Source organism: Sus scrofa, chromosome X (assembly GCF_000003025.6).
Source record: "Sus scrofa isolate TJ Tabasco breed Duroc chromosome X, Sscrofa11.1, whole genome shotgun sequence".
Lineage (NCBI taxonomy): Eukaryota > Metazoa > Chordata > Mammalia > Artiodactyla > Suidae > Sus > Sus scrofa.
Window position 1 is genome coordinate 15,260,962 of NC_010461.5, and position 27,741 is coordinate 15,288,702.

The following is a 27,741-nucleotide window of genomic DNA, read 5'->3' on the forward strand; positions in this document are numbered from 1 at the left end:
TCATATCCTGCCACTTTGCAGAATGCGTTGATCAGTTTGAGTAGTTTTGGGGTGGAATCCTTAGGGTTTTCTGTATATAGTAACATGTCATCTGCACATAATGATGGTTTTAATTCTCTCTTCCAATATAGATACCTTTTCTTTCTTTTTTTCTTTTTTTCTTTTTTTTTGTCTGATTCCTATGGCTAGAACTTCCAATACTATCTTGAAAAAAAGTAAAAGTGGCAGGAGTGGGCATCCTTGTTTTATTCCAGATTTTAGTGGGAAGGCTTTCAGCTTTTCTTTGTTGAATATTATATTGGCTGTGGGTTTGTCATCAATGGCTTTTATTATGTTGAGATGTTCCTTCTATACTCACTTTGGTGAGATTTTTTAGCATGAATGGATATTGAATTTTGTCAAATGCCTTTTCTTCATCCATTGAGATGATCATGTGGTTTTGAGCTTTTCTTTTGTTAATGTGGTGGATGACATTGATTCATTTATATATGTTTGGACCATCCTTGTGAACCTGGGATGAATCCCATTTGGTCATGGTGTATGACCTTTTTTATACGTTGTTGGATTTGGTTTGCTAAAATTTTTGCTGAGATTTTTTGCATATGTATTCATCACTGATATTGTCCTATAACTGTTTTTTTTGGAAATATCTTGGTCTAATTTTGGTATTAGGGTGATGGTGGCTTCATAGAATGTCTTTGGCTGTGTTCCTTCTTCAGTCTTCTGGGAGAATTTAAGAAGGATCAGTATAAGTTCTTTGTATGTTTGGTAGAATTTGCCTGTTAAGCCATCTGGTTTTGGACTTTTGTTTGTAGGGAGGTTTTTTTTTTTTTTTTTTTTTTTTTTTTTTTTTTTTGTACATGTTCAATTTTATTTCTAGTGATGGGTCTGTTCAAATTACCTATTTCTTCCTGATTTAGTTTTGGTGGGCTGTACATTTCTAGAAAGTTGTCCATTTATTCTAGGTTGCAGATCTCTTGGCATGTTATTGTTCATAGTATTCTCTTATGGTTTTGTTTTTTGTTTTTGTATTTCTGCAGTATCGGTTGAGATTTCTCCTTTTTTATTTATCATTTTCTTTATTTGGGCTCTCTCTTCTTTGTGAGTCTGGCCAGAGATTTGTCAAGTTTGTTTACCCTTTCAGAGAACCAGCTCTTGGTTTTATTGATTTTTTTTCTATTGTTTCTTGGCTCTTTTTTTATTGATTTCCACTCTGATCTTTTTGATTTCCTTCTTTCTGCTGACTTTAGGTTTTGTTTGTTCTTCTTTTTCTAATTCTTCAGGTGGTATAGTAGATTATTTACTTGAGATTTGGAGGTTTTTTTTTTTTGAGGAAGGCCTGTACTGCTATGAACTTCCCTCTAAGAACTGCTTTTGTGGCATCCCATAGATTTCTGTATGGTTGTGTTTTCATTGTCATTTGTCTCAAGGTTTTTTTTTTTAATTTCCCTTTTGATTTCCTCATTGACCCATTGGTTTTTTTTAGTAGCCTGTTTAGTCTCCTATGTAGTTGCTTTGTTCTCATTTCTTTTCCTGGAATTGATTTCTGGTTTCATGCCATTGTGATCATAGAAGGAGCTTGAAGTAATTTGTGTACTCTTAAATGTGTTGAGGTTAATTTTGTGCCCCAGTATGTGGTCAATCCTAGAGAATGTTCCATGTGCACTTGAAAAGAGTGTATATTCTGTTTTTTTTTTTTTAATATAATTCCTGAAAATAATTAAGTCTGTTCTATTGTGTCATTTAAGATCTTTGTTGCCTTATTGATTTTCTGTCTCGAGGATTGGCCCATTGATATGAGTGGGGTTTTAAAGTCTCCTACTAATTTATAGTCTCATCAATTTCTCCTATTACGTCTGTTAGTTTTTTTGTTTGTTTGTTTGTTTTTGTTTTTTTTTTCTCTTTTCTAGGGCTACAGCTGTGGCATGTGGAGGTTCCCAGGCTAGGGGTCTAATCGGAGATGTAGCTGCTGGCCTACTCCAGAGCCACAGCAACACGGGATCTGAGCCGCATCTGTGACCTACACCACAGCTCACGGCAATGCCGGATCCTTAACGCACTGAGCAAGGCCAGTGATTGAACCCGCAGCCTCAAGGTTCCTAGTCAGATTTGTTAACCACTGGGCCACGACGGGAACTCCCTGTTAAATACATTAATTATTATATGTGTTTGAGTGCTCTTATATATTAGTGGCATATATGTTGATGAATGTCATATCCTCTTCTTAATTTGATCACTTTATCATTAAATAGTGTTCTTTTTCTTTACGGCCTTTTTTAAAGTGTATTTTGTCTGATATGAGTATTGTGACTCTAATAAAAAAAAAGTCTAAATTTTCTTACTTTCCTTCCCCACATTTTATGATTTTTATGTCCTTTTAACATCTTCATGTTTATCCTTGTATCTATCACAAATATGTTTTTTTTTCTTTTTGATCTGTATACTGGCTTCTTTAAGTGATTGCTTTCCAACTGTGATTTCCTCCATTCTATATCTTCTTACTTCTTTCCTATTTAGAGGAGCCCTTTCAGTATTTCTTTTAGGATAGGTTTAGTATTGCTGTATTCTTTTAGTTTTGTTTGAGAAATTCTTTATTTCTCCTTCTATTTTAAATGATAATATTGCTGGGTAGAGTATTCTAGGTTGTAAATTTTTCCCTTTGAGAACTTGCCCCTCTCTTCTGGCCTCTAGCATTTCTGTAGAGAAATCAGCTAATAGCTTTATGGGGGTTCCCTTGTAATCAACTTCTTGTTTTTCTCTTGCTACCTTTAGAATCCTCTCCTTATCTTTAGCCATTTTTATTATAATATGTCTTACTGTAGGTTTTTTGGGGTTCAATCTACTTGGGGCCCTCTGTGCTTCCTGTACTGGATATCTGTTTCCTTCTTCAGATTTGGAAAGTTTTCAGCTATAATTTCTTCAAATGGATTTTCAATCCCCTTTTTCTTCTCCTGGAATCTCTTTTCAGCATAGATTGGCATGCTTTATATTATCCCATAGATCTCTTATATTGCTTTCTTTTTCTTTTTTTTTTTTTCTTTTTTTCATTTGGCTTTCTGTCTGCTGTCCTTATTGGGTGATTTCTATGATTCTATCTTCCAAGTCACTTTTTTGTTCCTCTGCATCATTCATTTCTGCTTTTCAGTGCCTTTAGTTCAGCTTGGGAAATGAATTTTCTGATTTTTCTTGGCTCCTTCTTACAGTTTCTAGTTCCTTTTTAAATCAACCTGCATTATTGTTGATAGCTGTTCTTAATTCCTTCAGTATTTTCATTACCTCATTTTTGAAATCAGTGTCTATTAGACTGCAGAGGCCTGTTTTATTTTTTGCCCCTTCAGGACAGTTCTCCTGTTAACTGGGAATGGTTTCTGTGCTTCTTTGTTTTGCTTATATACATATATATATGTGTGTGTGTGTGTGTGTATGTATATATATTTTTTTTATTCTGTGAGTTTAGGGAAAATAATTACGTACTGTAGTCATGGAGGGCTATTTATATTTGGGAGCATCCCTGGGTAGCTTGTAGGACTGCTTTTGGCTTGGATGCTTGCTGTCTTTTTCCACAGTGTGTGCAGGCCATCATCCCTTTGATAGAGAGTGTACAGGTGTATGGCCTGAGCCTGCATCCAGGAAGGTGGGGTCATGGGCAGTGCCTGGTCACTGGGACCTTTGCAGTGGCAGTGACACCATGGGCAGGTGGGAGAGGCAGGCTGTTCCTGGTTATAGGGTCCTTGGAATTGGCAGTACCCTCAGGGTGGTGGGGGCAATGGGCTGTGCTTGGAGGCTGAACCTTCTGCGGTGGTGACCCCTGAGGTGACTGGGGCTGCAGGTGGTGCCTGGTCACGGGACCTTTGGTGGTGGCAAGCTTTGCCCACCTCTGGAGGCTGAGATAGCTGCAGTGGTTTGCAGCTGCCCCTGTAGCCTGCAGAAGAGGCACCCTGCCACCTGAGAGCCCATGTGCGTCCAGAGGAAGAAGTTCCCACGGTGGCGCCCCCTCCATCCCCTACCATTCATGGTGCCCTGCTTCTCTGGTGGGCCCAGGCCTCCTCCTGCGCTCTCTCAGCTGTGGCATACTCCTCCCTAGCCCCCTCGGGCTGTTTCCACACAGCCAGCCCTAGTCCTCTTCCAGTAACTGACCTCCGTAGCCAAGTTTCGTACCCAGCCCCTGCCCGAGTGTCTCAGGCTGCTGCGCATGGGGTAGTGGTGCCACTGGTCTGTACGGTTCTCTTTTTGCTTTGCCCTCCTGAGCCGGGCTGCTGAGCTTTCCTCCAAGGCTTTGCGGCTGCCCCTCCATCCTGGCTGGTGTCTCTGTCGGTCAGGAGCAGAGTCCTTTCCTCTTTGACGGCTCCCTCTCTGGAGCGCTGGCCCTGACCCGATTCCTTTTTTTGCTTCTCCCTCTTCTTTTCTTTTGTTCTACCCAGTTACATCGAGGGTTTCTTGCCCTTTGGGGATGTTTAAGTTCTTCTGCCAGCGTTCAGTAGATGTTCTTTGTGAATTGCTCTACGCAGAGATGGGGTTTTGATGTGTCTGTGGGAGAAGGTGAGCTCCACATTCTACTCTTCTGCCATCTTGGTCCTGTTCTCGTTCTTGGCATTTATGTTACTTAATGCACGTAAGTTTATAAATATTACATGTTCTTAATTATACATTTTTAGCATACACAGTGTCCTTTTTGACCCTGTTTCGTGTTTGAGCCTCAGTTTTCTCCTTACTTCTACAATTCCTGCTTGCTTCTTGTTGGTATTTTTCTGATAGCTTTTTGGCATTTTATTTTCATTCTTTGTCACTTTTTAAAGTGGGTTTTCCTTCTAAGGAGCATATACCTGGATTTTTAGTTCCGACAATCTTTTTTTTTTTTTTTAAATTGGATGAATTCAGTGTAATTAACTTTGGGACCTGCCTGATAGACTCAGTTTTACTTGACTCATGTACTCTGTGTTTATTTATTGAATTGTTTTACTCTTTTTTTCCCTAGCCGAACTAAGTTGCCATTCATTCCATTTCTCCCCTTATTAATGTCTACTGGGGATAAATAGACTTCCCATGGAACCTCTAGATTTATAGGTTTTGTTTTCTTTTAAGTCTTTCACAGAGTTTTTAGTGGCAAAGCAGCAGAGATAAATTCATGGAATTGAAAATCGAAATGATGTCCTTTTGACTGTAATCCGAGTGGTCTTCCTACCAGGGATTTAGAGCAAAGCCAAGGATTTGTAAGTGAATAAACATGGCTTATGCTCAGATCAGCTTAGAGTCACTGTCTGTCCCTCTCGCTTGGAGAACATCCGCCAGGCCTGTGCGCATCTAACGAGTGAGAACTGAGCATCTCAGGCGGGAGGGGCGGCTCCACAGGCTTCGTATGGCTAGACCTGCGGGCCTGTTGGCTGTGCTCGCCAGAAGGACCCTGAGGAAGGCCCTGGGTTTCCTGCCCTTCTAGAACATGTCCTTACCCCTGGAGGGGCACTCCTTTTGATTCTTAGCATCTTAGGGCAGGGACCAGGCTTTGGGCTCTGTGTCTAGAGGTCTAGGAAGATGGCATTCTGGGGGCCCTTCTGGCTTTGGGGGCTGCCACGGAGGGAAAGGGGCCCACATGATCAGAGTGGGTAGTCTCTGCCTTGGGCATAGGCTTGAGGCCCCATTCACAGCATAAGCGATTAGGTCTCTTTCTCTTCTGTGCTGCTGCCTCCTTGGGTCCTTGCCCAGCCATTATCCTGGCGGGACTTAGCCTGCCAAAGGGAGATCAGAGCTCATGGCTCCCCATCTGGGCTCTCTGGACCTCTCTGGAGGGCAGTGATCTTAACAGGAGTCCGTGAGATGCTGTGATTTTTTAAAGCCTTCCAGAGACTGTTTCTGGAGCTCTGATAAGTCATCTTGGGCCAATAAAAATATCACATTTCTTTGCTTTTGGCAGGAATCCCAGCTCCTCAGCTTGGGAACAGCATTTATTCCTTGCTGCACAGAAACTTCATTTGGCCATTATGTTGGTCTCCAATTAATAAACTACACGAGGGCAGATTTATTACTTGCAGCTTGGTAGCTAAAATCTTTCAAAGCATAGGGAACATAGATAATAATAAAAAGCTCCCGGTTGGAAAAAGTTGGGGATCCCGAGGCCACTGACATGTTGGGTCTGAGTAGATGAACTAGCTCTTCATTCAGAAGCTCCCAGGAAATCGACCGTCAGAGCAGGGCACCCCTCCCCGACCCTCTCCCCACCCTGCTAGGTCCCTGGGCTTGGTCTGAGGATGCGAATGCGGTGTCGGTGTTGGAACTTGCCGTGGCCTGAATGTGTGCTGAGTGACGAGGGTGGCTGCCTCGTGGTGGTGGAGACTCCGCCTACACAGCCTGGTGTGGCTCAGAGTGGCAGATGGTCCCCCTTCGCCTGCCTGCACGGCAAGTCTCCCGACGTGCAGAATCTGCTCGCCTCTCCCACAGTGTCAGTGCGGCCGCAGCCGGGGCCCTAAGGGGACGCGCACCGAAGAGCAGGGGGTTCGGCTCGGAAGGTGACTGTGCTCACGCTTGGCTGCTAGTGTGCATGAGATGCGTTTCTCACCTGCAGCAAACAGCCCCTGCCAGGAGGCGGGGAGGGCCCTGCGGCTCCCCCAGCCCGGGAATCCTGCCTCTGCGGGTCTCTGCCTGTAGCGGGCGGAAAGCAAGTGTGGTCCCGCGCCCTCAGGGCCCCGCAAGGCCCGGGAGGGTTTACCGCTGCCGGTGGTGCTGGGGACGGAAGCTCCGGGTCAGCATTACCTCTGGGCCAGGCGCTGGCCTCAGCACCTCACACCTATTACCTCACTCATCCTCACAGCCCCCCGGGGTAAATACTAGTATCACCCGTCCTAGTTCACGGGCAGAGAGATGAAGCCAGTCGACCTGGGTCATGCAGCTGGTGAGTGGCTGGTGCAGAGGGCTGTGAGGCCGCTGCCAGGCCCCAGGTTTGCCATCGGCTGCCGGCTGCACTGCCTGCTACCTGTTCTGAGACAGAGAGAACCACAACTGCACACGGACTGGGAAGTTCATTTTAACCTCTTGCTTCTCACCACGTTTTTTTTTTTTTTTTTTCCCCTAGGGCCACACCCGTGGCATATGGAGGTTCCCAGGCTGGGGTAGAATCAGAGCTGTAGCCGCCAGCCTACACCACAGCCACAGCAATGCGGGATCTGAGCCGAGTCTGTGACCCACACCACAGCTCACGGCACTGCCAGATCCTTAACCTACTGAGCAAGGCCAGGGATCGAACCTGCAACCTCATGGATACTATGTCAGGTTCTTAACCCATTGAGCCACAACGGGAACGTCAACCTCTCACCAAATTTTACTTACATTCCCCCCCACCCCCCAAAAAAAAGAATTGAGGTGGTAGCATTGGCCAAAATAACCAGATCTGTCCTCCTCCCTGCCTGGCGGCCCAGGGGCATCCACCCTGGCGCTCCTGAGCGGATTCCCTTGGACCCGCCAGGCCCCACCCCGGCTCTCCTTGCTGGCTGCCCCTTTGGCCCCCGAGCCCCAGGCAGGCTTGAGACGTTCGCTGGGTGGAAGAGGGAGAATCAGTGCAGGAGGAGAGCGCCCCCAGGTCCTGGGCCAAAGGAGAAACACTCCAAACCAGCCTGGCGGAAAAGGGCCTTCTGAGGCTGTGTGATTCACTTCGCCGTCATGACTCATGCTCGGCTAAGGTTTCCGTGAACAATATGTTCACAGTCTGATTTAATTATAGCTTCACCGCTGCCGCGTGAGCCTCCGGAGCGCACCCCGGCCCTCACTGCCAGGGGCCCCACGAGCGGAACCGCCTCCGGGGAGAGAGGGGGAGAGGGCCCCAGAAGTGCTTTGCTGCAGGTGCCATTTGTCACATCACGCGCAGCGGACAGCTCTTGAGGGGCCGTGGGCGAGGAGGGCGCCCCCTGCAACAAGCCCCCAGAGCGCTGGGGTTGGTCTCAAGCCCACTGGGGGGTGGGGGGTGGGGTGCGGCTCAGACTCCCCGTCTTGCAGAGGCTGGAGCTGAGACTGGCGAGCATCGGAGCCGGGGGTGTTTGGAGTGACGGGTTGAGGGGAGAAGCAGAGGGTAGAGGAACCCGAGGCTGCCGGAGCACCTTCCCGCTCCTGCTGCCACTCTGTGTCTGCCCTGGGGCGACGTGCCTTCACAGATGCTGCAGGAGCCCGCAAGCACGCCCTGGTGTCGGTATCGGACACAGGCAGTCATTCCCCTCTCCCGTGCCAGGCAGGAAGGCATCAGGGTGCATTTCAGTTGAAAATGCTGGAGTTCCCATCGTGGCGCAGTGGTTAATGAATCCAACTAGGAACCATGAGATTGCAGGTTCGATCCCTGGCCTTGCTCGGTGGGTTAAGGATCCGGCGTTACCGTGAGCTGTGGTGTAGGTCGCAGACGCGGCTCGGATCCCTCGTCGCTGTGGCTGTGGCGTAGGCTGGCAGCTACAGCTCCGATTCGACCCCTAGCCTGGGAACCTCCACATGCCGCGAGAGTGGCCATAGAAAAGACAAAAACACACACACACAAAAAAAGAAAGAAAGAAAGAAAGAAAATGCTGCCTTCACCTCCGCTACCAGGCATTCTGCGTAATTCTACCAGCAGGCCTGTTTGTTGAGTAACTAATGGTGGCAGAGGCCAGTGGACACCTTGGGCTTCAGGGTTGCTAGATGAAATACAGGGCCCCTTAGTTAAAATTGAATTCTAGTTATGCCAATAATTATTTTTTCCTGCACCCGTGGCACATGGAAGTTCCTGGGCCAGGGATCGAATCCAGGCCACAGCTGTGACAACCCGGATCCTTACCCACTGTGCCACAGTGGGAACTCCAACAGGTAATTTTTTAGTATAGGCACCTCGCAAATATTAGCCAGGACGTGCCTGTGCTAAACATTGATTCCTTGCTTACCTGCAGTTCAAATTTAACTGGCCATGCTGCGTTTTTACTTGCTAACTTCAGCGAAACGCTACACAGCCTTTGAAGTCATGCAACTTCTGTCCTTCTGCCACTAAACTCTGAAACTCTGGAAAAAGTGACTTCAACATTTGGAGCTTCTGTTTTTGGTCCTGCAAAATGAGAATAAGTGTGTAACTTATCCCAGGATGATGGCATAGGTGAAAGAGAATGCACGCTTTGCTGCACCAGGCAGGGGGCCAGAGGCAGCTGCAGTGGCTGCTGTTGGTCGCCGCCCACATCCCTGTCCTTGGGGGTGCACCCATCCCCCCCATCCCCCCCTACCCTTCTGGGCCGGCTTTCCCCTGAACTGCCCCCAGCTGATGGAGGCCCCGCCTAGGAGGTCATGACCCCTCACCCCCAGCCACCTGCAGCAGCCAGTGGCCCTTGACTGTGAGACACCTGAATAATGTTTCAAAGGTCCATGTGGCCTGTACCCTGGCCCTTCTACCTTCAGGCTAACCCTCCGTCTCAGACATAATCCTCAGTTGTCGCTGGTTCCCGTTAGAACGCAGAGCTGATGTCGGGGCTCTAAGTTCCACCCACGGCGGCAGCAGCTCACCTTCCCATCGTGCGGCAGGAGGGGCGTCGACTGCTTGGGCTGAGTTGGGGGAAGCGAAGAAGCACACTCGCAGGGAGTTCCCACGCGGCGCAGCGGGGTAATGGTCCACTTAGTCTCTGTGGAGGCACTAGCTAGTTTGATCCCTGCCCCGGCACAGCGGGTGAAGGATCCAGTGTTGCTGCCCTTGGGGCTTATGTTGCCGCCCTAACTTGGATCTGATCCCTGGCCGCCCCCCTCCCTCAAAAGAAGCAGCACAGTGACCAAAGCAGCCCAGCCAAAGACCCCCACTCAGCTATGTTAGCTCTGGCACCCAGATGGTGGGGGTGTGTGTGCACATTTATTTTTTTAAGAAGAGTGTCGTGCTGTTGTTAGCTTTTGCTGCGTTGCTAAGATTCATCCACGTCATTGCATCTCACGGTGCTTCATTCAGTCTAAATCCCGCAGGAAATTCCACCGGGTGGATGTATTCTCGCCGGCAGGCAGATGGAGACCTGGCAGGTGTTGGCCTTTGTGAATGGGATGCTCTGAGCTCGCCCCCTCTTGTCTCGCTTTCAGAATGGCTGCCGTTTTACGTGTCAGGATGGCTGAGGGGGTCTAAGGCGCTGCGTTCAGAATTGCTGCTATTTTGTTGAATTTGCTAGTATTCTCTTGTTACCTTTTTATTTCATTAATGTATTTATATTTTGGCCGTGCCTGTGGCATGTAGAAGTTGCCAGGCCAGGGATCAAATCCCTTGCCACAGCAGTGACCCAAGCTGCTGCAACGACAGTGCCAGATCCTTAACCCACTGTGCCACACGAGAACTCCATTTATCTTTTCATTAACCCCGCATTTCCCTGGAGTCATGTCCCCCTTTTCATTCATAATACTTGTTACTTTCATCCCTTTTCTTGAGCAACCTCGATGAAAGTTTACCTATTTTGTTACTTTTTCTCAAAAGGTCACCTTGGGCTTTGGTGATCTCTTTTACATCTTTGTTTTCTATTTCAGTAATCTGTGCTTCTTTTTATTATCTTTGTTCTTTCTCGAATTTCTTAAGATGGAAACCTCGCTCATTAATCGGGAGGAGCTCGTCTTTTCTAATCCAAGTATTTAAGGTTATAAATTTCCCTCACAGCATTTTTCTCTTATCTCACAAGGTTTGATGCACATCAGTTGGATTTTTATTCACTTCTGGGTATTTTAAAGGTTTCATATGAATTCCTCTTGAGCCTGTGAGTTATATAGCGGCTTTAAGAACATTTGTAAATGTTTTAGGATTATTTTCACTTTTAAAGATCATGGATTGTGGCCTGCATATTTATTTATTGAAGTATAGTTGATTTACAATATCAGGTTCAGATTACAACATAGCGATTTAGTATTTTTATAGATTATACTTCATTTGAAGTTATAAAATATTGGCTATATTCCCTGTGCTGTACAATATATCCTTAGAGCTTATGTATTCTATACATAGTAAATGGTGCCTCTCAATCCCTTGCCCCATCTTGTCCCCTCCCCTCCCTCTCCTCCCTAGTAACCACTAATTTGTTCCCTATATTTGAGTCTTTTTTTGAAATACATACATTGATTTTTATCTTTTAGGTTTTCCATATGATAACATAGAGTATTTGTCTTTCTCTCTCTGACTTATTTTACTAAGCATAATGCTTTCTAGGTCCATCCATGCTGTTGCAAAGGGCAGAATTTCATTCTTTTTTATGGCTAAGTAATATTCCATGTGTGATACACACACACACACACACACACACACACGCATACACACATACATACACGCACACCACATCTTTATTCATTTATCTGTTGATGGACGCTTGGGTTGTTTCCATATCTTGGGAATTGTAACTCATGCTACTGTGGACATTGGGGTGCATGCATCTTTTTGAATTAGTATTTCATTTTCTTTGGATATATACTCAGGAGTAGGGTTCCTGGATGATGTGGTGATTCTCTTTTTAGTTTTCATTTGTTTGTTTTTTAGGAAACTCCATACTGTTTTCAAAGTGGCTGCACCAATTTATTCTCATCAGTAGTGTACACAGGGTTCCCTCTTCTGCCCCTCCTAAGCCAGCACTGGTTATTTGTAGAATTTTTGACGATGGCCATCCTGAAAGGTGTGAGATGTTATCTCACTGTGGTTTTGATTTGCGTTTCTCGGATTATTAGTGAGGTTGAGCATCTTTTCATGTCCCTGTTAGCCATCTGTATGTTTTCTTTGGAAAACTTGTCTTTTCAGGTCTTCTGCCCATTTTTTGATTGGGTTGTTTTGTGTTGTATTTTGGCTGTGCCCGTGGCATGCACAAGTTCCCGGGTCAAGGACTGAACCTGTGTCACAGCAGTGACCTGAGCTGCTGCAGTGACAACAAACAGATCCTTAACCTGCTGTGCCACAAGAGAACTCTTGAAGAGAAGTGTTCTAATTTCATTCTTTTGCACATAGCTGTCCCGTTTTCCCAGCACCACTCTTTGAAGAGACTGCCTTTTCTCTATGCTATGTTCTTGCCTCCTTTGTTCTAGATGAATTGAACTTATAAGTGCATGGGTTTATTTCTGGGTTTTCTATTCTGTTCCATTGATCTTTATCTGTTTTCGTGCCAGTACCACATGGTTTTAAAGACTGTAGTTTTGCGGCATAGCCTGAAGTCACGGAGTGCGATTCCTCTAGCTTTCCTTTTTTTCTTAGTTTTTTCTTTATGGCTTCGTATATAATCAAAACTTTAATGCTCCAAGTGCGCATGGAAAACCCACTGTGTATTCTCAAACTGTTGCATTGACTTGTCTATCTGTCCATTTGATCAAGGTTAATTGTGTCATTCAGGTCTTCTGTGTCCTTGCTGATATTTTGTTCTGCTTGGTTTAGCCGTAGTCAAGATATACGCTGAAACCTTCCACTAGGAATATGGATTTATTGATTTCTCCTTGTAGTTCTATCAATGGTTCCTTCATATATTTTGAAGGAATTTTGTTGAGTACATACATGTTTAAAATGGAAATCTCGGAGTTCCCATCGTGGCTCAGTGGTTAAGAAATCCGACTAGGAACCATGAGGTTGTGGGTTCGATCCCTGGCCTTGCTCAGTGGGTCGAGGATCTGGCATTGCCGTGAGCTGTGGTGTAGGTTGCAGACGCGGCTTGGATCTCATGTTGCTATGGCTCTGGCGTAGGCCGACGGCTGCAGCTCCAATTAGACCCCTAGGCTGGGAACCTCCATATGCTGCAGGAGCAGCCCTAGAAATGGCAAAAAAAAAGAAAAAAAAAATTAAATTAAAATGGAAATCTCTTCTTGGTGACTTGGCTCTTTTATTATTACATGGTCACCTTTTTCATCCTTAATGCTGCCTTTTGTCCTGAAGTGTATTTAACCGCCATGAGCATAGTAATACCAGCTCCCTTTGGTTAACATTTGCCTGACATGTCCTTTTTCATGCTTTTCCTTTCAGGCTTTCATGTCTGCATGCTTATAGACAGCACATATCTTTTCATATCAACCCAATTTTGTCAACATTTTCTTTTTTAACTTGCAGGTCTGCAACATCTACTCATCATTCTCTTGTGGCTTTTTTCTAACACCTTCACCTATAGTGTAGCCTTTCTCATCCTATTTGTGTTTTTCGGCTTTAACCCACCATGGAGGGAGGTAGGAAGGCAGGGGGAGGTGCTCACAGTTACAGCAACAAGTAGAAGAGCCCAAAATACTTAGCGAACAAGACTGACTTTTTCTTGAGCCTCAAACAGCCCTGGACAAGGCACGGGAAATTTCAGGAAGCATGAAAGATGCCAAGACAATGATCTAAGGGGTTAAGTGTTCCGGATGGGCTCCAGTTTGCCCATGCAGCAGCCACCTGCCTCCTTCCTTGTTCACAGGACCTAAACTTTGTGTCAAGTCTCTGACAGGTGGTGTCTCGGAAGGTGGCTCCTTCCCTCAGGGCCACAATAATTGTATATTTAAAACTATGATAGCACTAAAGCAATCTTGTTAATCCTTACTGTCTTTGCCAGGCATCAGCCTAAAACAGGCATGTGACTCAGTCAGGGGGCTTCTGGGAAACATTTCCTTGCCTGCAGTGGGTTGGAAGAGAAAGAGAGAGAGTAAATAGCAAGAGAGAGAATGAATATCAAGAGGGAGAGAAGCTCAAAAAGAAAGCTCTGCCCCTCCCTTCCTGGTTGGGGTATTGTCTTTTAAGTGCGTGATGCTTGGCGTTGTGGCAGCCGTCTCGCAACCATGAGATGGGGAAACACCAGGTTCTCAAGATGATAGAGAAGGATGATGGGAAGGGTTCCTGACATTATTGAGCCACTGAATGAGCCCTGCAACCTCTCAGCTCAGCTCCAGACTTCTTATTAAATGAAATGATGACTGTCTGTATTGTTCAAGCCGCTGATAGCTGGGGAGTCTGTGATGTACAGCGGAAAACATCCTGAGACATGAGTGGAGCATCTGTCCACTTGTACCATCCTGCCATGTGGAGCTCTGGGAGCAGACAGGTGTTCACAGTGCCCGCCCCCTGGCAGTGTCAGCTCACACGTAGGCAGAAAACATGATGGGCAGGGGTTGAGGGCCTTTTACTCCCCCATCTCCTTTCATTGAATGTGGTCCCTTGTGCTGTACAGTAGGACCCCGTTGTTTACCCATCCTGTCCGTAACAGTTTGCATCTGCTAACTCCAGACTTCCAGTCCTCCCCTCCCGCAGCCCCCTTCCCCTCGGCAACCCCAAGTCTGTTCTGTGTCCATGAGTCTCTTTCTCTTTTGTAGACGGGTTCATTTGTGTCTTATTTTAGATTCTACATATAAGTGATATCATTGGGTATTTGTCTTTGTCTGACTTACTCAGTATGATAATCTGTAGGTCCAACCATATTGCTGCAAATGGCATTATTTCATTCTTTTTTGTGGCTGAGTAGTAGTCCATGTGTATATGTACCGCATTTTCTTTATCCAACTAATTTTTAAAAAATCAAACGTTTACTTAGCATTTACTATGGTACCAAATGATATGCAAACACTTCTAAGAATGAATACATTTAGGAGTTCCCACTATGGTGATATAGTCCAGTGGGTTAATGATCTGGCTTGTCTCTGTGATGGTGCTGGTTCAATCCGTGGCCAAGCGCAGTGAGTGAAGGATCCCATAGGTTGCGGCTGTGGCTTGGATTTGATCCCTGACCCGGGAACTTCCATACGCCATGAGTGTGGCCCAAAAAGAAAGAAAGAAAGAAAGAAGAATACATGGACTTGCAGTGATCCCATGAGATGGAGGTGCTATCATAAGCCCCAGCGGACAGAGGGGTAGTCCCAGCAGGCCAGCGCCAGCTCAGGGGCAGTGACTCTGAACCATTGCAGAGCACGGCAGCTCTTGTGGCCTCGAGCCAAGCACCACTGTGTGTGCTGGCAGCTCCCTGGCGGGCCCTCAGCTGCTGCCCCGGCCTGTGCCCCAGATGCTCTCTTCTCCAAGGGCAGCAAATGCTCTTCCCAAGTAAGGGATGAGGCTCCAGACTCTCTTGTCACACTAGGCCCTGGTGACAAGTTCCAAGAGGCAAGAAGAATGCAGAGGTGGAAGATGGGTCTTTGAAACTCTTGCTCCTCCTCCCCAAAGCGCCACCCCTTGCCTCTGTCTGCCTTGCTTTGTCCTTGGTCCACAGGAGAGAGCCGTGCTCAGGGCAGAGCAGAGGGCAATGACCTCGGCCTCTCTAGGGTGTAGCTTAACACCTGAATTGAGCTTAACCCCGGCTTTGCCAGGTTGCATTCCTCATGGGCCTTCTTTTAAATATTTTTTTATTGCCATGATCCAATGTTGAATGGTCCTCTGAATCCACACATGAAGAGCCCAGTTATCCCTGCATGGCAAGTGGGGAAACGTGACTCAGAGAAAGGACGTGGTGTCCACGGGCACCCAGCTAAACAGCAGCCGGTCTGAATCCACATTCAGAAGCACCCGGGCTGCCTCCCATGGGGACTGGGAGTCCGTGGACCTAGGAGGGGCCACCGCGGGAAGGGTAAATACAGCCACCGTGTACTGAGCCTCTGCCCCGTGCCAGTGGCTTACAGACATCATGATGGTATTATGATTATTTTTATATACATTATCCTGCTAATCTCTGGAACCATCCAGCAGGAAGGTTTACAATCACCAGCCCATCTCACAGAGGAGGAAACCGAGGCACCAAGAAACGATATGTACAATCCAAGGGTGCCCAGCTCCAAGCCACTGACCCCAGAGTGCCCGGCAGAGAAGGGCCGGGGCCCAGGAGGGGGTGAGGTGTGAGATGTGATGCCTTAAGCACACTGCTGCCTCCACCTCTGTTGCAGTTTTGCCACAAGCTCACCATCTGGCCAAGGTCTCTAGGGTGGCAGGGTCCACGTGAAAACAGATACTCCAGTTGAGAGCTCGGTAGTTGCCGAAGCACTAACCACATATCCGCTGACCTGGAATGGACCCTTAGAGAGAGTGGAGCAGGACGTGGCCTCCTGGCTTCAGCTGGGGCGCTGGGGACCACGCCCGGAGCACTTGGCCCGGCCGCCGCCTGCCCCTTGCCAGCGCATCTGGCTCTTGAGTTGGCTGGAGGGCGTCCCGCTGCCCGGGCGGCCCGTTGGCAAACGTGACTTGGATCATCACAGGCGATGTCAGGCTTTGAACCCCTGTGCGCTAAACCCAGAGGCCCTTCCTTCCCCTGCGTTTCTCTCTCCAGAGCTGCCCTCTGAGTCTGGTGTAATCCAAGAAAACGAGAGGCGCTCTTCTGAGGTAAATTTATGAAGGAAATGCAATATTCTTTACCCAGATCCAGTAAACAGGGAGTCTTGAGAGGCAGGCTTTCATCCCGATGTCACGTGGGAGAATTGATTCCGTTCACAAGCCTCTTGAGCCTCGGCTTCCCCATCTGTAAAATCCTGGTGCCGAGACCGGTCATCTAAGCAACGGTGATGAGAGTGGGTTCTTTACCGACGGCCGAGGCATGTGTCGCTTGACCAGATGTTCAGTTCACATCTCTGCTGCCTTCCTCTAGGTTTCCAACATACCCGAGGCTTATGAGACCCAAGACGCACAAAAGACGGGGTTGCCTATTCCAGAGACGACCTGGGGCCCCTCCTGTTGGCCTCAGCTGTTCCCCCGTTTCCACCCTCTGCCCCCTGGACCGTTCCCCCGACCACCACCTCTGAGCAGGGAGCAGCTCCCTTCCGCCCGAGGATGACTCACCCCCTTCCTGGCTTGCTTTCTACATTGTGCCTTTTTTAGGTTCAGAAAAAGAAATATGTCAAATTTAAAACTCAGCACAGCACATCTATTTAAAGTGCAGAGGAAGCAGCCTTTGAATGGCTGGCAGAACGTGAAGCCTTTAGAGCCTGGAAGGCCCCAGCCCCCCTCCCCCGTCTCGCTCGCGCTTCCTGAGGCCTGACCCGAAAGAAAGGCAGCAGGCACCTGCGCGCCGCAGAGAAGACGTCTGACGTCCGCTGGGTTGGGGACAGGAGAGACCTGTGCAAGGGCGGGGAGAGCGGGAGACTGTGTCCCCGAGGCAGGGCCTTGGGACAGTACCCAGTCACTGTTTCCTCTTTGGCCCCTCGCTCTGCACGGGGCTCTCAGCCCCATCTTGGGAGGGGCGGCAGGCGGCGGCAGGCCAGGGGCTGGGTCCACGTGTGTGTCCGTTTGCTTGACAATAGTCTAAGGACTGCCCGTACAGGGGAGGAGGCTTGAGGAAGGGGACAGGAATAGTTTGTCATGCACTCGATCGCCTGCCATTTTCCAGCTCCAGGACCTTGTCTGCTTCTCAAGAGGGGTGGGAGGTGCTCCAGTCGCCTTGGGCACTTGCCACTCTGCTCTCCCACAGACGGTCCCTCCAGAGCTGCTGCAGAAGGAAGCCCTTCTCCCCTCTTCCCTGCCGGCCTGCAGAAGGGCTGGTGATAACTGAGCCATTCCCTGTCCCCGACCCTCCAGTGACTTGAGGCAAAAGCCAAAGTCTCCACTCCTCTCCCTGACGGTGCCACCCTGCACCCTCTGGGTCCTTCCTGTTCCAAAAACATGCTCTATGCATTCCTGCCCCGGGGCCTGTGCCCTGGCCGTGCCCTTGGCCTGGCAAGTTCAGGTGCTCACTTCCAGGTCTCTGATGAAATCCTGCCTTACAGGGGGCTTCCTCTCCAAGCCTCCCTCCCCCTTTGTTTTCATCTTGTCCAAATTTTGCCCCCCCCCGCCCCCGCAAGCACACTTCTAAATTGCTCATGTGTTGATGTCTGGGCCAGGAGAGGCCGCAGCGTTTGGACAGCTGCGGGCGTGGTCACTACTGATAGGTGACATTCTTGAGAAGCTCTCGCCCTGTAAAAGTTTTGCAGGCGGAATGTACGTGTATTTTATTCATCCTGGACCAGTGGCAGGGGCGCTTCTTCCTCCCGCCTTGTTGAGCAAGCGAGGGCAGTGCCGGGAGGAGCGGCGAGTTGACTCTGCAGAGCCTCCGCTGGCTTCTCCGCCCTGGGCTCTGATCTGACCCCTCTCCCCTGCGGACCCACTGCCTTTGGCCCCTGCCCCTCCCAGGCGGGGGCCTCTGCGGCCCCGCTGACAGCACAAAAGGCATCTCAGTCTGGCTCGCTCTGGGGACCAGGGCCAGAATCGGGTGGGGAGTGTGTGGTCACCGTCGCACCCGTTAGCTAGCTTGCTGCTCGGGGGAAGGAAAAGCCCGGAGACTTCTCCGGCCGCTGGGGCTGGCTCAGGCGCCGGTGCTCTGGGCCGCTGAGCTGGGCTTCGTCTCGGGCACAGGGAGCCGCCTGGGCGACTTTGGAGGCGGTGGTGAGTGAGGGGAGAGCACTGCGCGGAGGGAGGCAGCGCCAGAGGCCCGCTCACTCCCATGGCCGGCCGGGCTCCCTTGAGCCCCAGGGAGAGTAGCTCAGATGCCGTGAGAACCCGGGGATGGATGCGGGGTGACAGCCGGGGGAATTTAGTCACACTGTCAGGAGAGGCTTCCACCCCAAATCAGTTTCCACTCTTTATTTTATTGGCTTTTCAGGACCACACCCACGGCATATGGAGGTTCCCAGGCTAAGGGTCCAATCGGAGCTGTAGCCACTGGCCTACACCACAGCCACAGCAATGCAGGATCTAAGCTGCGTCTGAAACCTACACCATGAGCAAGGCCAGGGATCGAACCTGCCACCTCATGGTTCCTGGTCGGATTCTTTTCTTTTGCGCCACAATGGAAACTCCCCACTCTTTATTTTTAACCCTCCCCAGCCGGCTAAAGACTTAGAAGGAAAGATGTGACAATCGTTTGCGTCTTGTCCCAGTCAAGCTGAGCTGTCACTTGGGCTCCACGGCTGTTTGGGCTGGTGTGCCAGGAGCTTGGCGACAGCTCCTTGGAAGCTGAGTGGTGGGAGGTGGTCTGCTGGGTAGCGGCGACCCAGCCACTTGGACTTCGCTTCTCTCTGTTGGCAGGGGTGTTCCTATGACAGCCCAGAGGGGGCCGTGCACACCCTCTGGACTCTGGCTGCACAAGCCCCCCAGCCCAAGGGCAGACCCGGGGGAGCATGTGGGTCTTCCTGGACAGAGGAATACAAGCCAAGGGCCCTGGATGTAGTGGACACTTCATTTTGGATGCTCAGCATCTGAACCCCCTTCCTGGGTCTGGTGGGGTCCCCCAAATTCTGAAGCTGGTCCCACCTCCATTTAAGGACTCTCAGATACTGGCTTTTCCAACCTCCCTCTCAGCTGGCAACCCCGCCGCTGCTGCCACACACCGGCCGGAATCTGACTTGACATCTAGCCGGTGTGTGAGACCTACCCTGGTGACAGGTGGCAGTCTCTGTGTGTAGCCTCTGAAAGAGCAGTGGTCATGGTCCTAGTGACAGTGGTCAGCGCTGGGGGCATCTGTGGTGTAAGCCCCAGGGTGTGAGCCCAGGGGTGACATGGGGCCTTGTTCTTGGCCGAGGAGCCACCAGGTCTGGTGATGATGCGAGTCATCCGCTATCCCAGAAGAAACGCGTTTGCCACCCAGCTAGAGTTGCGGTCTGCGATTCACAGCTAATCCCGGCCCAGAGCTGAAAGGTGACACGGAGGCGATGAGAGAACAGAGCCGGGTACTGTCAATTCTCCCTGGCAGGTCTACCCTGGGTTTGTATCTGGAAAGGTCTTTGAAAATGGAAAAATGGAAGGTGCACCTGTTGCCCTGGGCCTCGTTTCGAGGCCTCTTGGTGCTGATCGGACAGCTTGAAACCACACCCTTTACAAAGCCTGGCTCCTCAGCCCACCAGCCAGAGGCAGAAGCATCTGGTAGCCCCCCTGCTAAGAGATGGTCCAAAGCCACTCAGGATCGGGGTTCGAGACGTGGCTGTCCTGGTGGACCAGTGCTAGGACTGCTTCCACAGGAGGCTGGACAACGGGCCTCCCTTGAGGTCTTCCCAGGTGAGACGGCGTTTCTTCATCCCGGCCGCCCGGGTCCACGTTCTGCGGGCCTAGCAATGCCTGGCCAGGAACAGGCCCACAGGAAACACTTGCGTGAGCAATTCATGTCTCAAAACAGTTGACATATTGCAACAAGGCCGAGGGGTGAATCGTGTGACTTCAGAGGTCCCTGGTTCCGATGATTACAGACCTTCTAAGGAGAAGGCATATTTGCCAGAGTTGCACCTATGTTCCTTAAAAACACACAGAGTTGTTTTTCCGATGGGATTTGTCCTTTCCAACCAGCGAGTGCTGTGCAGCGCTCTCTCTTGCTTTCCGGTCATCTTGTTCCTCAGAGAACTCTTGGTAACTTAAGGACCTGGCTTTTCCTAAATGGCTCTGAGGACAAGGGGACACTGGGCTCTAAGAAGGTGGCAGGGTGGCTTTACTTGCCCCTCATGAGCAGGGCTATCAATGGCCAGGTTGGGGAGAACAGAAGTCATTCTGGGAACAGACAAAATGCAGAGCTATACAGAACAGATGGCAGGGACTTGAAAAGCGTCAGAGTCACCTTGAAAGATAATGGCGCCAAGGGAGGGGGTGGGAGGCTTTTTGTCCCTCTGACAACGAGGAAGCAGGGAAGACAAAAGCGGTTCGCCAGACCTGTGCCCAGTCAATAGAACTGAGAGACGGTCTGCTGTAATTTACATCAAGCGAGGCCGAGCCTTCTGTCTTCTTGTCCAGAAATAAATGGCATCAATCAACTGACAAACTGTTTCTCTTTCCTCCTGATCTTCTGGTCGTTTTTCTTTCTTTTTTTACATCAGGAGCCTTTACACCCTCCCCAGCCAGGCAGCTATTGCGTAATGATCTCTCTCCCGTTGGCTGGGCCTCAGGAGCGCTGCGGGAGCTCTCACTGACCTCCCGCCCTGAGGTCTGCCGGGGAGACGCCCGCACCCCAGCCTGGCAGGACTGCACCGGGCAGGTTTGGCTTCCAGTGACCTGGAAGCCCTGGGCCTCCAACTGCCAGGGGCGGGGGAGCCAAGGGGCTCCCGTGATTGCCTGGCGCTCAGTCCCATGCCAGTCTGTGGGCCGCTTGCACGTCTGACAGATGGGCAAACTCAGACCCACAGAGGCTGAGTAATGGCCCAGGTCCCGGAGCTGCTGGTGTTGGCGCCGGGATGGAAGGCTCATCCCGCTGACGTGGAGACGAAGCCCTCTGTGCTGCTGGGCCCCCTGGGTCAGGCCTGGGCCGGGGTGGGGGGGGGCGGTTGGCTGTGGACATGACAAGAAATGTTTGTTCCTGGTCCCGAGACAGACAACCTGCTCCCTCCCCACTCTGGTGAAGGTCAAAGCTGGCCTCTAGGCTCCCCTGGCCCACCCCTCGACCAGGGCCACTGCGGTGCCGGGGGTGGCCCGCTAGCTGCCCGCCCAGAGCCAAGGCCAGCAGCTCCTGGGGGGGAAACCTCGGCCCCTCCACCGAGGCCAGGATGGTGGCGGGACAGGCCTCTCCCATCCCCCTCCAACATCTGCTCCTCTTCGTGGCGGCGGCGGCGCGTGGGCCTCAGCTGTTCATGAAAGGGATCAAACCTCAGAAGCCTGCTCTTCTTTGAAGCTGACAGCTTGATGCCTGTGGAAATGCAGTACTATTTCAGGATTTCATTTGAAAGAGGTTTCAAAAGAGTGAATCGAAGGCTCAGTGGAATCGCTTATTATGGCTCTTCTCCCGGCCGGGCTCGGCTGCTGAGCCCAAGCACAGCATCTGCGGCTTTGCACGTCATCCAGGGGCAGGCGATGGTTCCAAATCGGCACCTGGCTGGCGGGGGCCGGGCTCCCGCTCTTCCCGCGCCTTCGCCCCAGCAGCAGCCGGGCCTTCGCGGCGCCGATCTGGCTTCCGTTATCTGTGTTGGAAATGACCCACCGGACGAGTCTTGTTTATGTCAAGCACGTCTTCAAGACAGCAAAAATAAAGGCTGAGAAAACGCGGCTGCGGAAAGTGCGTGGCTGTGGCGAATGGGAGCAAAGAGGCTTCCAAGGAAAGAGGGGGCCCAAACAGGAAGGCTGGGGGCCCGGCGGGCCCGGCGCCAGGCCCCCCACACCATCTCTGGGCTCTGCCGCATGGCCACCAGGGCTCTGGGGGGCCTGGAAGTCTGCTCCTGGCGCACGCCGGCCTTCCTCCAACGGGCGAGGCCCTGGAGCGCCGGGCCCCCCCAGCTCCTGCATCTTTGTGTTCCCAGGCCTGGCACCGAGGGTGTCCTGCACGTGCTGATGAAGGAAGGATCTAGTAATCGGAGGAGAAAGGTTTGCTATAACCACGTTTAATAGGAAGGGAAAGGGATGCGGAGCGCGCTGGAGCAGAAGCTGCCAGACCTCAGGGCCTCTACCTAAGTCCTCCGTCCCTCAGTAAGGAACACGGCGAGGATTCAAAGAACCAGGAAACCAAGGCATCCGAGTCCCATGGAAACGGTGCCTGCACTCCAAAGAGCCGGGACCGCCTGAGAGCGGTCTTCCGGACTTTTCCCTAGGGCAACTCCAGAGGGTCGGGCTTAGACTGAAGAGAGGCTCTTTAGCAGGAACCGTCCCCGGCCTTTGCTCTGCTTCAGGAACCACTCAGGACTGCATCTTGCCTCTGAGGGGCCCCGGGCAGCTCACTGTCCCCACAAAGCAGCCCAAGCTTTGGCTTTCTCCACCGTCACGCAATCCTCTGAGCCAAGACCCAATGGCCACGTTTCCATTTCAGAGGCAGAATCCTCACCAATCGAAGCCCTCACCCTCAACCAGCCCGAGTTCGCCACGAGGCCGCCAGGTGACTCTCTCCAAGTCCATGATTCCCACAAACGCCTCTCCCTGTAGCCTGTCACCCCACTCCTCCGTCCCCCACAAGGTGACGCCTGGAGAGAAACTCACCTCGCGGCTCCCTCAGAACATGGAGGAAGTGCTGCTGGGCCGCCACCCCACGCGGGGCCAGACGCACAGGCCTTCCAGAGGGACTCCCTGCCTACGCCAGCCCCCAAGGAACAGCTGGTCCAGCTCTAAGAAGACTTGGCTTTTGGGGGGTGGGGGCAAGACTCTGGAAGATGTGGATTTTTCATAAGGCAGGAGAAACCCCTAATTCATGGGTAGCTAAGATAAATTCCTAGAAGACCCAGAGCCAAAGTTAACTGGGAGCAGTTTTCTAAACCTTAGAGAGAATTGTGTCACACGAAGGTAGCTAGGCCAATAAAACAAGAGACCAAGAAAGAAAGCAAGGCACGGGAAAACCTAATTTCCACAGAAAGGGTTGTTCTGCGTAGTAGAGTTTGGTCCGCAGACAGACTGCATCCTGTTAAGAGGTCCCCGCCGTAAGGTGTGCTGCTGCTGGAAGCATCTTTGCATCGTGAAGATGTGTCACTAGCTCGTCAAACCTGTGTGGTAACTCTGCGAGAGCCGATTTAAGCTGCCTTCTCACTTCACTCTGCACTCAAAAGAGACCAATTTCCAATTCCTCCTCAGACTGCAGGAGACCAGATGCTGTGACAAACGTTCCAGAGGAACGAATGTAGATGACAATCCCAGGGTGCTCCTTGAGGGGGCACAGGAGTCGGCGGCTCTTCCGGTGGCTTGGACATATACTGCTTTCAGGTCTGTCACTGCCATCTCCTCTGTGCCCGTGCTTATCACGGGGTATGCATTTGTGACAGCACAGGGGATCTCTGCAAGCAAAAGAAAGTTCCCCCAAGGCTAGGAGGCAAGTGACAGAGCACGGAGGCCCTATTGCATCTGGCAGCCTGAATTGGGCAGCAATTCCTGCAAATGAGACGCCACCGCCTTTGTTAGGTAGGTCATTGTCCCATAAGCCCCACTCGGAGCACTGTCGTAAAAGAAGTGGCAGATGCCCGTGGCTTGGTCCTTCTCCAGCGTGTCTGTGGCTCCGATGGACACCTGCAGCAGGAAGAGGGCAGGGGCAACGCATGAGCAGACTTCGAGCTCGCAGCCTGGTAGAGCACTCCGGCTCGAACACGAGGAGGGCCCACGGCCCAGGGAGGAGAGCTGGCCTCTGCTACGGGCACTGCATCCCCACTTGCCCTAGGTGGCAGCCAGTCACTGACTCTGAGATGAGAGGATGGCTTTTCCTAGCTCGTCTGTGGTGCAGCGTAAATGGTTGGTTTACCTGGGGCCAGACATGTAGCGAGGCTGCTTTTGGCACTAAAACCTGTGCTGAAACAGGCCTTTCGATTTCCCAGGGGCCACGGTGCCATTTTCTAACCAAGTGGTTGACATTTTTTCACCATCTGTGATGACATTTTCTTTGAGGATTTTCTTTCCTATTGGACACAGAATCTCCCGTCTCGACAGAGATAAATGCCAGCCAACCTGGTGACCCTGCCTCTGTCCCCAGCTTGGCTTCGGGGCGGCGGAGCGGACCCGGGCACACCCACCTGGTCCTGCTGGAAGAGCTGGTTGGCCGTCTGCACGATCTGGTCCACGTGGATGATGCCCCCGATGCTGCCCATCTCCGTGTCCGAAAGCAGCGTCAGCACCATGATGGCCTCCACCAGCAGCTGCCGGTACTCGGGCTGCGGCACTCGGTTCAACACGGACTCCACGTGGACAGCGAACTTGATCTCCTGCGGGGTCATCTGCCAAAGGGACCAGCAGGGGCTCGGGAGTGAGCCAAGGACAGGCATGGCCCTGTCACCCACGCTGTCCCCAGCCCCCAGTGGGCTCAGCGTCAACCCTGCCTCCTTTCTGGTCACTTTCCTGCTTTTGCCGGCAGGAATCCTCTGGAGCAGGAAGCCAAATGCTCTGCCCTGGGGGTCAGGCAGCCTCGTCCTAGTTTTGTATTTTGCTTCTGCCGCGCCCATGGTACATGGAAGTTCCTGGGCCAGAGATCAAACCCGCGACCCAGCAGCAACCCGAGCCGCTGCAGGGACAACGCCGGATCCTTAACCCACTGCGCCCCAAGGCAAGTCCTGTCCTAGCATTTTAACCCTGTCCTACTGGACCGGGCCTTCCAGCGGAAGGACCATTTCTTATTTCTCTCTCTTCCTTATTCCTTGTGGCAGAGAGCATGGTGCCCTGGGCGGAATAAAAACTAAAACATTAATTTTTCAAAGAAGGAACAGGGCTAAAGAAACCAGGGAAGATGACAGTTTCAGTGGACACCAAGTCAGAGGAAGCTGCAGTGGGGCCAGTGAGTGTGGCGGCAGTATTCTTTTTCTCTGAAGGTTTTTAGGGACAAGTCTAAAGAGCTGGAGAATCCAGAACTGCTGTTTCCGGGGAAAAGGAGAAAAAGTGATGCTAATCAATCAATGTGGGAAAGAAACTTCGCCAAACTTAAAAAGTCGAGAAAGACTGGATGTATACCTGTCTGAATGTAACAAGCCTAAAAGGAGGGAGAGTGGTCAGAGGTCACGAAATAAGGCACTTGGTGAGGACTCACGGTGGGGAGGTTTTCCGTCCTACCTCTCGCGTCGTCGAGGATGGGAGCACGTAACCGTCGATGGACAGACCGTGGCACTGGAGGCAGAACGCACATTTAGATTCCAGAATAGGATTAAAAGTGTGCACACACACACACACACACTCCAGTCGCTCTGCCCTGGAAGCCTGCACGAGGACGGGAACACGCCAGACTGTGAGAGTTATTTTTAGAGAGCTTGTTCGCACTGCCCACAGGCTGTGTTTTCGATGGAACGATTCTAGGGAAGCAGCAGGCACCGGCGAGATCTCACACGAATAGCGCCCCAGGGAGCCGCCGGGTCCTCCTCTGGGGGAGCTGCGAGCTTCCCTCGGCAGCCCGGCCCCGGCGGCTGAGAGGCCCCCTCTGGTGCCAGATAAAGGAAGACGGGCATGGCTGCTGCTGGCCAGGCGATACTTCTCTGCCTTTGCAGGCATCTATTTTTGCCATTTCTATAATAAGCACCAATCACAAAAGACTTGAGCACATGCACAGACATGCACACGCACGCCTGTGGATATAAATATCAGGCGCCGGCTCCACCCGAGATGCTGCTTGTTCATAATAAAAGTGTCTTGGTCTTGAGCCAGTGGCAGCCTGGATGGGAGCGTGTGAGGCCCGAGGAAGAGGGGACAGAGTTTCTAGGAACAGGTGGTTCCGGTCTCAGTGGCTGCCTTCTGCGCCCCATGACCTGGCGACAGCAGCTGCCTCGCCTCTGTCCCCGGCGGGTAGAGGACAGAGGGGCAGCAAAGGCTCGTGCCCCCTGACAGGAGGCCTCTGCAGGCCCTGCTCCCATGCGGGGACGGGACTTCAGCAGTGAGGACGGGACTCTGTGAGGCAGACCTTGGCCCCTGCAGAGCAGACATAACGGCCTGGGTGGTGGCTCTGGGAACGGGGTGCAGTGCGGGCGCTGGGGGAGGACTCCTCTCTCCTCGCCTCTCCCACTGGGAAATGAACTAACAAGCGAAAATAGCTGAGGAAAAAAAGCGGTCCTGCCTGTGGTTCCTGGTGTGCATAGACGCTGTGGGCGGGGGCAGACTGCCCCCCTGGCGGGGGAGGGCCGGGGGGCACATGGATGCTGCAGAGCTGGCCGGCGCGGGAAGCAGGCAAGGCGGGTGGAGGGAGCGAGGGGCGCGGCCTTGCTCTGGTGGCTCAGCCACAGCCTTGCCTGCCATCTCCGGTTCTGGCCCATCTTCCGACGTTTCTACCTTCCTAAAGTAGGTCAAACGTGGCCCCACACACCCTGGGCGGACACTTCATCTAACTTGTTGGCGTTCCAGCCAAAACTTCTCAACTAGGAGTGATTTGCCACTGAGGTGACAGTTGGCAGCGTCTGCAGACATTCTGGTTCTCACGCTGGGGGAGGGCGTGCTACCGGCATCGAGTGGGTGGAGACCAAGGATAGCTCTGAACATCCACAGCGCACAGGCCAGCCCTGGGAGCCTTCCCCAGCCCCACGTGGCCATGGTGCCGAGGGGGAGAAGCCCTGCTTGGGGCCCTGAGCTACCTAAGCCTGGGGGCTGCGTGCCGGATCTGCGGCCACCTGCTACCTATAGGTGCCCCCAGGTCTTGTAAGGAACACTATGGAGGACAGGGCATTTTCCTGGGAGCATGTGTTCCCAGCCCCGGTGCCTATGGATTGTGGCATGGTGGCCAGGCTCACCTTTTGAAGGATCTTCCACACCTTCTGGTAGAATCCCACGGGGACCCTGTTGATGGCCCCGTCCAGCCTTCTCCTGCGCAGCCACTGGCCCTGCCGCTCCCCCCAGCCAATGTGATGCCCACCTGAGTCTGATGACGACGTGCCCGTGGGTGAGGACGGGGTGCTGGACCTCTGCAAAACAGACAGGGCGCGGCCCTCAGAGCCTCCCAGCCAGCATCCCGGAGGAGTGCTGGTCACCGACGGTGGCTCGGTGAACTAGTCAGCACCACCAGCTGGGTTAACCTTTCATGCATGGTTTGGTTGCTAAGTTCCTGGTGTGCACTCTTGCCAGCACCCAAGAAGTAGTACAGCATCAGAGGCCCCTGACCGGACAGGCCAAGCAGAGGGGGTGGGCTCTGGGGGGGTAGAGACCCCACTCAACACTAGCTGCTCCAGTCTCTGACCCGCTGCTAGCTCTGCTCGGCCTCATCTGAGCAGCGGGGCCCAGGTGGGGCCCCGTGGGCCATGGCCTGGGAGCACCCCAAGTGCAGGTGCGGGACACCCTGGGAGCTCGCCTGGCCATGGGGTCAGCAGGCACTGATGCCGGAGGGCTTGGGGAGACGGCGGGCCCTTGGAGCAGGTGACGCCCTCGGGTGCTGCCGTCCAGGGAGACAAATACCACAGTGCCCACTTTACTCTGCGGTGCCATGGAGAGCAGCGGTCACGGCCCTGTGGTGCAGCTGCCAGAGAATGTAACACACAGGACGGAGGAGGCTCCGGGGGAGAAAGGAGAGGCTGAAGCCCACA

The 27,741-nt window shown here is 51.8% G+C and overlaps 1 protein-coding gene and 1 long non-coding RNA gene across 12 annotated transcripts in view; one reads left to right on the forward strand and one right to left on the reverse strand.

The window, feature by feature from the left end:
• Positions 1-27,741, forward strand: part of LOC106506917 — a 38,065-nt gene that overhangs the window by 9,214 nt on the left and 1,110 nt on the right. The gene's annotated exons all lie outside the window — the stretch shown is intronic.
• Positions 18,437-27,741, reverse strand: part of PHKA2 (phosphorylase kinase regulatory subunit alpha 2) — an 86,334-nt gene continuing 77,029 nt past the window's right edge. For 6 of the 11 annotated variants that reach the window (XM_013985960.2, XM_013985959.2, XM_013985961.2 and 3 more), the window contains 4 exons: positions 27,078-27,126; positions 25,298-25,351; positions 24,271-24,471; positions 18,437-23,773 (listed from right to left, as the gene is read on the reverse strand). In XM_013985960.2, coding sequence (XP_013841414.1) covers positions 23,313-23,773; positions 24,271-24,471; positions 25,298-25,351; positions 27,078-27,126 — 765 coding nt within the window. In that variant the 3' untranslated portion in view covers positions 18,437-23,312. Of the gene's footprint in view, positions 23,774-24,270; positions 24,472-25,297; positions 25,442-26,955; positions 27,127-27,741 lie in introns of all 11 variants that reach the window. The other 5 variants (XM_021080652.1, XM_021080651.1, XM_021080650.1 and 2 more) reach the window with 2 other exon arrangements.